Source organism: Carassius gibelio, chromosome A21 (assembly GCF_023724105.1).
Source record: "Carassius gibelio isolate Cgi1373 ecotype wild population from Czech Republic chromosome A21, carGib1.2-hapl.c, whole genome shotgun sequence".
Classification (NCBI taxonomy): Eukaryota; Metazoa; Chordata; class Actinopteri; order Cypriniformes; family Cyprinidae; genus Carassius; species Carassius gibelio.
This window is the reverse complement of record NC_068391.1, coordinates 7723620-7736819: the sequence shown is the minus strand read 5'-3', so window position 1 is coordinate 7736819 and position 13200 is coordinate 7723620. Positions and strand designations below refer to the sequence as shown.

The 13200-nt window shown below is 35.7% G+C and overlaps 1 protein-coding gene across 1 annotated transcript in view; it reads left to right on the top strand.

Moving 5' to 3' along the window:
• Positions 1-242: 242 nt before the first annotated feature.
• LOC127941564 (splicing factor, suppressor of white-apricot homolog) overlaps positions 243-13200 on the top strand; it is an 82197-nt gene continuing 69239 nt past the window's right edge. Inside the window, exons 1-4 of the mRNA XM_052536750.1 lie at positions 243-798; positions 2467-2630; positions 9158-9289; positions 13028-13107. Of these exons, the coding sequence (XP_052392710.1) occupies positions 605-798; positions 2467-2630; positions 9158-9289; positions 13028-13107 (570 nt within the window). The 5' untranslated portion in view covers positions 243-604. The remainder of the gene's footprint in view (positions 799-2466; positions 2631-9157; positions 9290-13027; positions 13108-13200) is intronic.

Genomic DNA, 13200 nt, shown 5'->3' with positions numbered 1-13200 from the left:
ACTGTTGTGACTGATGTGACTATTTTGTCCTCTTTCTCTGACTCTGACGCATAGGTTTAACACAGTCAAATCTGCACCAGTGGCGTCAATGCAGGCGCTTATATTAAACCCTAATTTCACACACCTGATCCAATTAAGTCGTTCAGGGTCATTTGAAAGCTACATTGTATGTGTGTTGAAGAAGGGTTGGAACAAAACTCTGCAGAGCCAAACTGCAGGGCTCAGACCCTCCAGGAATTGATTTACACTTTCACGTTGACGTTTTCGTCTTGCATAATAATAATAATGGTATCTATCTCTCCAGTCTAAGTGCATACCATAAATGTTCAAATACTATAAAAGCTCAAATATTATATTTAAATATTTTTTATACAAACTAAGACAGCAGCAACAAATTCAGTTTAACGAAACGCAATGCAACGAATCTGCGACTCTGAAACGGAACGTTCTTCAAAACGCCATATTTGATTCAGTGTGTGTTGATATGTTTTGCAGCGGTTGCTAGCCCACATATTTTATTTAACTTTTCCCACCTTTAAAGAAATGGTTACACATTTCTAGCAGTCTCTCGCTTGTTTCGTGTGTTTTGCGGATATTTTCTGGAATGTACCGGCGCGGGGGAAGCAAGGCGGACCATAATAAAGCGACTAAGGAGCAAAGCGACAGCAGCAAGTATGCGGAGCTGTTGGTGTTCGGCTACGCCTGCAAGCTGTTCCGGGACGATGAGAGGGCCATCTACCACGATCAGGGCAAACACCTTATCCCATGGATGGGGGACAAGAACATCATGATCGATAGGTCGGTTAAACAAACCTAATGGGAATCATTACTTAACCAACTTAATGTCTTCCAAAGGGACCTCGGATGTATTTGTTGTTTTGCAGCACACGAGGAGCTGATGGCATTGTGTTATGTTTACATGGCCAAACGCGAATAAAAGAAACCTGACATTGACAGATCTAAGATAACTTGCTTGGATTGTGATTATTTGTAAGCTCGTTGCATTGACAGCAATGACAAATGTTTCAAGAAGAAGTTTAAATCAGCCTAAAATGGCTAGCTGGTCTTAGCTGGTTTAAGCTAGCCCCGCAGCATTGCCAAGCTGGAATTCAGTTTGTCTTCCAGCCTGTGCCCAGGCCCCTCGAAAACCATTCAGGAGACCAGCAAAACAGCTTAGGCTGATTTGAGATTTAATTTATTTATTCTTATTTTTATTTTTGTAAAGTTAGGAATGTTTAAAATGCAAAGCAGAGTCCTTGCTCACTTGGCCCTCGCTTATATAACTTAAAATCAAAATCAATAAAAATATGGCTGATCTATAAATAGAAATTACAGATTTATTGTACATTGTTACAATAAGTGAATAGGAGTCATAATATGGGCCTAATGTACTTGTCACGTGATGCCTCTGCTTCTTAGTACTGAATCTGCTGTGGTCACATCGGTGTTGCATTTATTCGCTTTAATGCAAACCACAGCAAATTCACTGTAAATTAGTCCGTGCATTAAGGTGGTTCACACATTAAGTGATATATGATTTGAATCCCATTATATGAATTATGTCTTTGTGCCTACTGTAGATCCCAAGTCTAACATTGTTCTTTTGCAGGAAGCACTTCCGACATATAGTCAGTCGAATATTGCATTCCTCATGTGTTTTCTCTCTTACTCCACACTTTTTCCAGTTCAGCTGCAGTCCTTCAAATTTGTTAAAATTGGTAACGAGCCAGGAGTGTGTTGAGGCAGCGGGTTGCATTGAGCCACCTTAATCTGCATGGATCTGTTTTCTTGTTTCCAATGTGTATGTGTGTGTCTCTCTATCACGTAATACAGAACTTATTTCCTCAGCAATTAAGGCTAAGGGGTCCCGACAGGCCCCGATTGCCACCTCATCGCCCACTTCTCTATTTTGCCGAAGAAACTGGAACTGAGAAGTGGAATACAGGAGCAAGCGCAGGAAAATTTCCTCCATATGGGTTCTTACGGATAGGTATTTATTTACTCGGGCTTGTGTGGATGTACTTCTTTTACAGTAAATGTAGGAATGATGGCAGTTGTCTCAAAAAGTTGGAATGGTTTGTTGAACCATTTAAGGTAAGAGGAGAGTTGTTGTTTGCGTTTTTTTTTTATTTTTATCTTTACTCAGGCCTGTTGCGTCTTTTTATGGTTTTAGTGAAGAATTAGATGGATTTAGTAAGTATATCATGCAAGTACACTCACCTCTTGATACGTATACCATCTGGAGCGCACCACAAAGGCCGTCTGCTTTTTGCCACCCAGGCATGGTTCAGTTCTCACACCTCCTCATGCTAATCTTGTAAGCGAAATAGCATTTTGAAAGAAAAGCATATATGTTGTGAATATAAATTGGCTTTACTTTTAGGGTTCTCCAGTGTGGTGAGTATTTCTTGTATGTAATCCGATGTTAATTTCCTCTCGCCTTTAACCATGTGATTCGTCTTGCAGGTACGATGGCCGCGGTCATTTACATGATCTTTCGGAATATGACGCAGGCTCGTGGAATCACGATTACCAGCTGTCCGAGGAGGAGGCCAGGATAGAGGCTCTGTGTGATGAGGAGAGGTACCTGGCCATGCACACGGATCTGATGGAAGAGGAGGCCAGGCAAGGTACAGCTCCGTAAATCTTCATACATAATTTAAACATTTGAAGGTCATGTCATCTCAAGTGCAATGCTGATTTTTACACATTTTTGAAGTCCTACATTGTGGCAATTTTTATTTATTTTTACTTATTATTATTTATTTTATTTTTTTACTCTTGACTCAAGTGGGTTGTGTTTTTTTGTGTTTAGGATATGTTTGGGTGCAACATTAATTATTTACTGGCTTTTATAATTTTTTTTTCCTTCACATTTCCAATTTATATATTTATACAATTATTTTAATTTTTCTTCTATATTTTTTAAACATAAAATGTTAATTGTAAACAGTGCTTTTTAAATTTTTTATTAAGTTTTCTTTTTTTTTGACATGATGCACATAAAAAAAGTGTTCATTAACAAACATTATTTGTCATTCATTAGGCAATTGTGAAATACTTTTTCTTCCATGTATAATTTCTTATAAATACTTTTTCATAAAATAAAAAAAAAAAAAAATTATAAAATATGTAAGATGTACTGAAATGCACACAATGGCAAAAAAACCTAAATGCAAAATACACTTGCAGTTTCAGACTTTTGGACCCCACTTAACCTATTTAAAGTTCAGATGACTTCCTCCATATTCCATATTCAATATTTATTAATATATAAAATGAATATGTGTAATGGTAAATATGTGGAATGGTGCACTGTGATTGGTTGAGCAGATTTATCGCATTTTGCAAAAAAAGGGAGACTGGTGTTTGTCATGGGAAAAAAAAGCAGAAAACATGACAGAATAACTGCGAATATCGCATTTTGTGTAAAATTTAAAATAGGCTTTTCAATAACAACCAGATATAGTAGTAATTATATATATTTTTTACTTTGTTAACTTATTAGAAATAAAAATACAAAAAAAAAACTTTTTCATTAGCAACCTCATAAACAAATTTTTTTTTTTTTTTGCTAATTTTCTGTTAACAAAATATAAGCATTTTCACTAGTGGTTTTAGCCTTTTCAAATGATAAACTTCTTTTAAACTTCTTTTAAACATAGAAAACATATTCTGAAACCACAATATGTCTGTCTTGTCCCTGTGAGAGATTGTTTCATTGGGAGGCATATATATGACAAAGTAGAAAAGCATGAAGAGGCCCTTTCATAGTGGCAGTTGCAGGAAAATAAAACCTGACCTTTTCAGCTGGAAATAATTCATCTAGCTTGTTTCGCTTAGGTGGACAACCCAGAGCTCTTCAGTAAACTGCTTTTCATGGTTATCGACTTTAGACTGGTGCGGTCAGGCTTTAAGTGCTTTCCTCAAATATATTTTTGATTGTATTACATTCCCAGAATAGGGGAAGGTACTTGTGCTTTTTTTTATACACTGTGAAGAGCGTAAAGCTGACATGGCTGAGTTTGTTTTGGTATAAATCAAATAGGTTAACTCCATTGAATGTTAAAGTGTTGTTGTCGGGTTATACAAGGTCTCCAAACTTATGTTCAAGAATGCTGTTCAGAATCAAGTTGTCCCTTGACTACACCCAGCAATTAAACCAGTTTAATTCAGTGAGGCACATTTACGTAACAACTGACCTGAAATTAACACAAGATATTATCAGATATGTCTTTAAGAAAGCAATGAGCGAGCTATTGCTTCAAATGAAGTGCAGGTGAGGTCACGCAGCATTGCGATTTCCACCACCATTTTTATTCAGATAATTCTCAAAATATCACCGTTATCGTGTCATGAAATGTAGTTTTAAAAGTATTTCAGGCGAGAATGTAGATGTTGTAAACTCAAATATGCAGTTTATTTATAAAGACAGAGTATCCGGGTATCCACATACAGCGACGATGACTTTGTCCTCCATTGTTGTTTCGTCACGTCACTACTAAGAGCAAGCTCCTAATTGGTTAATGTGGCGCAAAATTTAGCCAAAGTTCAACTTGCATGTTTCACGTCAAAACAGCCGAAATACTCAATTCGCACCGTGTCATTCGTGCTGCAGTGAAGGCACCATTAGTCTTTAAACTATTCTTATGAATCAAATGGGGCACTTTCTGTATGGCACATTATTATAACTCTGTATACGCATCAACAGGTTCAAAAAGTCAAAAATGAGCTCCTCTGCTCAATTTGTGGTTTAACAATCTTTAAACGGAGGTGAGCAGTAAGTGGGAGTGAATTATGATGTCCTTTGCTGGTAGTGTGAGTACGCTATAGTCATTATCTCTGTAGTCATCATGTGGATTCGCCCTTGAGGGGGAGACCTATCCTCATTAAACTTTTATCAATCTGTCTACATTAACATCCTATAAACTGTAATAAAGCATTGTGATTGTTAGGGATGTCAAATTTCGATTATTTCCATGATCGATCGTCGTTTAAATTAACGATCAATTAATCGATTAATCGTTAACCATAATACTGCAAAATGCGTCTATTGTAGGCACGCAGTCAGCGGTATGACAGGATGACGTGCAAAAGCCACACACACACACGAAACGCTTTCTCGCTTGAATTAAAGAGGTTTTAGTCTGAATAAAATGCTAGTAGCAGGATTATAAAATGAATAGATGCGATTATGATCATTTGATAAAATGAAGAGAGCGCGCCATACTTTTGAGGTCATTTTACTTTGTTGACAGTTTCCAATCCCGCACAGAGAACGCTGAACGCGCCTCTTTAAATGGTTTTGTGGTGCTCGTTGTTGTATTTTAAAGCACAATTGCAATGTTTTCAACTGACATTATTGTATAAAATTATCCGAAATGTGGAGCGCGTGTGACTGCGCTGCACATTAAGTGAACTACATCGGCGCTGCTGCACCAAAACACAGTTGCTCACATTAATTTGATCCTGCTGGATTCTGTCCTAGAAAATGTCAGATTTTTTAAAATCCGGCATACAGCGCATTAGATCGTGACAGTGCATGCGTGCAGTCGAGGATGAGCGAGCGCGGCTTTGGCTAGATTAATTTGGAGGTTATTGCTCATGTCTCATTCGGCACAAATCGAAATGTTTCCATATTCGCAATGTATTTGAATGTTAAACTATTATTTATAATGTAAACTAGGCTCGTACTTAACACGCATTCGCATATAGACGGAAAAGATGATCCTCTTCATATGAGCAAAAACGTCCTTGGCATAACAGCAGAGTGGACCGGTATGCTACGGTCTATTTAATATATATTTAATATATATATATATTTCGCATAGCCTATTTAAAAAAAAAAAAAAAAAAAAAAAAAAAAAACATGAAAACAAATTGTTATTTTTATGTTGGGCCTATTACTTAGTAGGCTATACATTTTCCTTAAAGCATCCCATTTTGTCCCAGGGCTTAGAACCTGTGCCCGAGTCAGGTCCATGCAGAAACTTGTGAACGATGCTCGGCGTCACCGTTTAGTGACAGCAGTGAATGCTCCAGGAATGTGTCGGTCACAGCGCCTATTAATCGCTGTTTTGAATCCAGCAATTATTTATTTAGAAATGATAAGATCTGATTATGACAAGTGTGGAATAAAAGCTTTGTTTATTAGAGGAATAATAGGTTAACTGGAAAATGTTAGATCGCGACCATGCTTTTGGACCCCATAGTCTTCATTTACGCGGCTTTGTTCTGGTTTGCCGGTTGGTCACGAATTTCCACAAATTCAGTATATTTAGGCATTGTTTCTTTTCCTAAATCTTCATAGTCTAACCCTCTAATTTCCCAGGTTTATTTTTTATTTTTTGTTTACTTTCGCTTTTAATAACTGTTTTCGCATCTCTTACTGTGGTAAACATGGGAAGGGAAATTAAAGATTTCATGAATTAAGAATTCGTTCGATTTATTAATTTGTTCCCTTATTTCACTTAAATCATGGGTTATTTAGGGAACAGAATTAATGAAACATGGACAATTGCCACATGAATAATTCGTAGGAATGAATTAACAAGTTGTAGGAATGAATAGACTACCTCTCTCCTGTCACTGTGTCCCGCAGCCCTGCAAAGCGCACGATATAAAACAGTTATCTGATGAAATGATTAGTAACTACATTTCTATTGCATTTAATGTTGAAGAACTTTTATGTTGTTTCTATTTTAATGTACTTTAAAGTTTAAATTACATTAAAAGCTTAATTTGTACATTGTGAATCAATGATGATGCTTTTATATATCGTCACCGTCACTCACAGCCGCTCGCACGTGTTGAGTGCGCGTGAGCCGCACGCAGCCCAACATTGAATCGGTTAACCGACCATCGATAGCCTTAATCGATTGCATCTCTTATCGACAATTAATCGATCATCGATTAATCGTTGACATCCCTAGTGATTGTTTAATATTGGACTGTCCTTGTGCTCTATTGCAGTTTTAGTAGCTGTGATACTGTAGTGAGATTGTTAAAGATGAGAACACTGTGGCTGCTTGGATGTGCAGATTGCTATGAATATATGAGGGTCTGCAGCTTTGGCAAAGATAAACTAAAATTAGACCGTATTTGAAGTTTTAGATAATTCGGTTCAGGTTGCTGTTTCAGGATTGGGTTGTGAATAAATGAAATGCCATAACAGAGTTGCTTTGGTGATGTCGTCAGCACATACCCTGTTTTCATTTTTGTTATAGATAATCTAGATGTAAGAAAGAGAAATCCAAGTAACTGTAGTGATGGCTTTTCAGCCAGGAATACACACACACACACACACACACACAGTTGCAATCAAAATTACTTAAAACCCCTCAGAGACTGCAGTACTTTACAAAATACAAGCTTTTCTGAAGATCCAGGATAAAATAAAAATGGCATCTATAACCGTTCACTGGCATTTTAAAAGTGATATTGTCAATATATAATGTAATACTTTTAAGTTATAAGATTTTTCTAATAATACTGCTATGTCATAATTATTCAACCCCTATTCAACATTTCTGTTTTTAAATCACTTATTTGCATGGTGGGGAATAAAACGGTCTCAAAACACAATTAAGCCTTTAGAAACTATTAAAAACCGAGTTAGCTTGAGCCGTTACACACACAGTTAGCCTTGGAGGTGGATCAGTCCTGTTATGGGGTTTCTTAACTATAGCAGGAAGTGGAAATCATGACTGTATGAAGGACATCATGGATTCTTTGAGGTATCAGGCCATTTTGACAAGAATTGTGATGCCTTTGGTGTAAAGACTGAAGCTGATGATCAATGGACTTTCCTGCAGGACAGTCATCCCAAAGTACACATCCAAATCTACCACTGCTTGGTTCAGGGATCAGTCATGGAATCTACTTGAGTGACCTGTTCAGTCTCCAGGCTTAATTCTCATTGCAAATATATGGTTGAATTTGAAGAAAGCAGTGGCAATATAAAAACCAAAGATTATCAGTGATCTGGAAGCTTTTTCAGGCGAGGAATGGGCCAAGACTGTAGTAGAGCGGGGACGGAAGCTTCTAAACACTTACAGACAGCGTTTATTGGTGATTTTAAAGAATTAAAGATTCTGCACAAAGGGGGTCGAATAATTTTGAACATGAATGTTTAGAGCCAATTAGAATTTGATCTTGATTCATCAATGTTCCATTCTCAGAATCAGAATTTAATAAGTGTATTAAAAACTTTCTCTAATACTTTACTGATGCCATTGATTTCATAAAATGTTGTTCTCTGCTGCAATATGTCTTGCAGGTCAAGGGGGTTCAATAATTTTGATTGCAACTGTATTTTTATATATATATATATATATATATATATATATATATGTATATATATATATATATATATATATATATATATATATATATATATATATATATGTGTATATGTATATATATATATATATATATATATATGTGTGTATATGTATATATATATATATATGTGTGTATATATATATATATGTATATATATATATGTGTATATATATATATATATGTATATATATATATATATATATATATATGTGTGTATATATATATATATATATATATATATGTATATATATATATATATATATATATATATATATATATATATATATATATATATATATATATATATATATATATATGTATGTGTATGTATATGTATGTATGTGTGTGTGTGTGTATTACATAAAACGGTTATTTCAAATATAAATAATAAATAAAACAATTGTATGTGTGTTTGATCAAATCAATGCAGCCTTTGTAATTGTAAGAGACTTTCAAAAACATAAAAAAATCTGACCAAAGTTTTGAACAGTGTATATAAAACAAAAATTTAAACCTCACCTAAGGATAGAAAAATATTTAAAAAAATGTGGCATTTTTATCTGATTTGGCTAGTTTAGTAATAATTAGTTTAATCAGTTTTTTATTAGCCCTTTTAGTGTTAGTTTGTAGCAGTTTTAAATCAATATATTTCTTAACATAAATCCATTAATCCAATAGCTAATTTGTGAATCAGCTGTAAAATTGTGGAGAAGAATAGAAAGAGAATGTTGGAGGACGATGAGCACAAGGTTTTTATTTTTTATGCTATGCTTTTTTCTGTAAATCTTTTTTTTTTTTTTTCTTCTGTTTGCAGAGGAGGAGTATAAAAGGCTGAGCGAAGCCTTGGCAGATGAAGGCACCTACAATGCAGTGGCCTTCCGTTACAGCGCTGACTACTATGATCCCTCCCAGCCCACTGAGGAAGATGAGGCCAACAAAGAAGCAGGTGGGATCTTTAAAAGTCAAGTAACCACACAACTTCAACCCCCACATACTTACTTTGAAATGCTGCCTGTAAGTCTGCTTGAGGAGATTTGGGTTCTGAGGCAAGTTTCTGTGCGTGCTTTAGCCTACGAACTTCAAAATGCTCCGGGATGAAAAGAGGCTGTTTCCCTTAGGTCAAATAATTATCATTTTTGAGCCTCAAGGCACTGAACAGCTCAAAGTTTTTTAAAGTCTGAGCGAGGCAGGCAGTGGATATGAAGAGACTATTAATGACCAGCAAGGTCCAGCGGTTCACCACTACAGGGTTTTAGCAAAAACATCACACTCCATGGCTGATTGCTTTATAAATACAGCAGCCTGAAATTAGTTGAGTCCTCAGACCTTGTCTCAAGCAGAAATGTAGTGCAAATGAGTTTCTAAAACAGACAGTAATCACCCTCAATGCTTTTGTACTCCTCATTCACACCTGGTCGCTCCAGCACTCTGCAGATAACAAGACTTGGCCCATGGTGCAAAGTCTTAATCCACTGATTTATTACACACACACACACACACACACACACACACACACACAGAGTCAACAAGTAGCATTGCTGTGTTTTTCTTACTGTGACTGTGATGAAGTCATAAATTTTGTAGGTGCTGAACTGGAAGCCAGTCAACTTTCTTTCCCCCTTAGCATAAGAGGAAGTGCATTCACAATCATCAGCCTCAGATGTCACACCCCAAAGTCCTTTCATCGACCATTCGACATTTCTCACAAAATTGGAAATAACTTTCTGGATGTGGCGAGCTCTGATTTGATTGTCTGGCTTTATACAACTTTCAAGAATGATGGCATTAGTAATCAGTTTTACAGCCTTACTTCACAAGCTTTTCACCACTTAATGTCAGGAAACCTTCAGTTAAATACACACTGAAACTCAAAGATCTTTTGTTACAAACCACCAAAATAACAGTATGATTTAACCTGAGGAAATTATGACCAAAATATATTACTTGCGTTTCCTAAAATGGACTTCTCAAAATAGCAATAGTAATAATAATAATAGTAAGTAGTGTTGTCACGGTACCAAAATTTCAGTATTCGGTACCGATACCAGTGAAAATCCACGGTTCTCGGTACCAATTTCGGTACCAAAGCAAAACACAAAAAAATAAAATTAAAAAAACTTTTTATCACTAAAAATAAAACCAATGCCATTCTTTATACTTATTTACAATTGTGTTTAAAGGTTTTCTACAGGTTATATAATTATGAAAAACGGTAAACAAGTTTCACACAAATTTAATTTGTCTTTTAATTTATGAAATTTAAACTTGTCTTTCATGTAAAGTTCCTTTGACTATTAAGCATATTTTGTTGAATTGTAATTTTTATGATGCTGCTAGAAAACGCTTTTATTCAGAAACATGCTTGCATGGAATATTTGAAAATGTACCACCTAAATGTATTTTAGATTTTCTATCTTATGTTAAGTTGAAATGTTTTATATAATGTAAATCTTATGGATGATACTGAACCTTTTTGCCATGATGCTAACATGGCGTAAAAAACTCAACAAACAAACATGAAATTTAAACACATTTTATTTTTGATAAATAAAGGGGATTTACTATTAAAATTAAAACATGGATGAAATATTGTGATTTATTTCTTTAAAAAAATAAGTTTTATATTTTTTTTTCAACAGCAGTAGCAGTATCACATACATTTTACTAAATAATAGTAATATTTCTAGCACAATGCCTTTATGTAAAAATTTACTTTTAGGCCTAATGAATGCTTATTTGTAATTTTAACTGAACTTAAGACTGGTGGTGATGCTTAAGATATTTTTGGTCATTGAGGGTTTCAGTAAAAAAATTGTAATAGATCATATTAATTATCATTAAAAGATAATACTACTATTAATTCTACTGTCATACTAATGTATATACAATGCACTATGAATTGATGAGCTGCTGGATTCATGAATATTAATCACGTTGTCTGCGTTCGGTCAAATGAAATTTTCGTTTGCGCATTAGCTCCGCCCACTACCGGAGAAACCGGTATGTCTTCTGCTTGTTCGAAAATGAATGTGAATAATTCTAAATTAACTCCATTATTTTGACAGGAGAAGACAACAAAGAATAGTTTACATATAGCGTGTCGATCCAGCATGGTAAGACTCTCGCTCTCTCTCTCTTTGCATGTGTGAGAAACGGCGCTATCAGTATAGCGAAGGTGAGTCGTGCGCCTTCACAAAGAGTTTACAGAGCATCAAATACAGGTGCGCTGGGCATCCATTGAGATGAACTGAAAAGTTCAGATCGCTTGATGGAGAGAGAACTCTGAAGCTCAGATGCTGAAATTAATGCAAACGTCATGCGCTTCAGTCTATGTAGTAAACAAACTCGCACGTCTCTGCCATTCATTAATTCACACAGAGACGCGCAGAACACTGATTCAAATTTCAAACAACTTTTGCGGCTTAACATTTACAGATACTGGTCCATATGGAGATTTGATTTGATTAATTTATGATAACTTTGACAAATTCCATGACTGTCCATATTAAAATGTAAGCTTAATTTTCATGACTGGATTTTGAGATTCCGTTCTCGTTTTCTGCTTTGCGGAAATCATAGCGCTGAACTGGGTTTGAACGGGACCTCAGTACTACCGGTACTTAAAGAAACCTGGTAGCATCACATTTAAAATTTTTTAGTACCGACTTGGTACCGAATTACTGGGTCTTTTGACAACACTAATAGTAAGGAATATCATATTACCAAGATGTTATGATTTGTTTTCATTTATACAGTTCTGCACCAGCAATGTTTCCATCTTCTTCGCCCATTTCCCTTCACACTGTATTCAGCATCAAATTTTAGTTAGCTTTTACAGTTCTATTGTGGACATTTTTATTTGACAAAAAATAAGTGACATTTTGTTGTAAATAAATTTTTATATTACCACCAAATGCCATGTTTTATTGGCACTCTATTTTTGTTGTTGTATAAGCATAAACAAAACAAACCGTGGTTGGTCATTTAGATGTCATTCTGATGATCTCATTAAATCTAAGTGCGGCTCAAAGTGGGCCAAAATAGTCTGTAGTTAGTATCAGACCATATGCCATTTACTCGAAGCTTTCTGAGACTATGTGAGATGATTAGATTGCTAGGTTGTCTTTTGTAACAATCAATGTAAAAAAAATACAAATAAATAATAAATCACGTGACTTCTTACTATTTGCTGGATAGCTTTAGAAGTGCTGTTTGATTTAATAGAGCAACTAATGTGGCACTTTGTAACTTCTAGATTTGATTATTTCCCAAGTATCATTGGACATTAATGCACCAGCAATGTGTTTCCATCTTCTGCCCCCATTTCCCTTCACACTGTATTCAGCATCAAATTTTAATTAGCTTGTCCCTGTCTTGGCCAATTCGTGGAGGCAGAGGGTGGAAGGGTGCATAGAGGCAGCAGCAGTAGTAAACAGAGCTGACAGGGCTTGTGGTCTCCCGGAAAGTTGTAGTAACTTACAATGAAAGCTAAAGTGCTTTTGGTTCTTTTAAAGTGCCCTTAGTTAAAAAGCTTCATAGTTGCATTGTTGTGTGTGTGTGTGTGTGTGTGTGTGTGTGTGTTTCTCTTCCTGCTCCAGAAACTCTGCTTCTTTCTGATTCTTTTGCCTTGCTGATCTGTTATTGTTTGCTCATTCTGTTTTTCCCACCTTTGCTCTTCTCTCAGATCAAGAGCAGCAGGAGGAAGAGAGTGAGGAGCCGTTCGTGGCGCCCCCTGGCCTCCTCATCCCTTCGGATGTAGAGCTGGTGAGCAGATTTTGAAGTATATCTTACACCGTTTCAATTGGGGATGCACCGGTAGTAAAATTCTGGTCGATACCCATAAAACAGTAATTATTT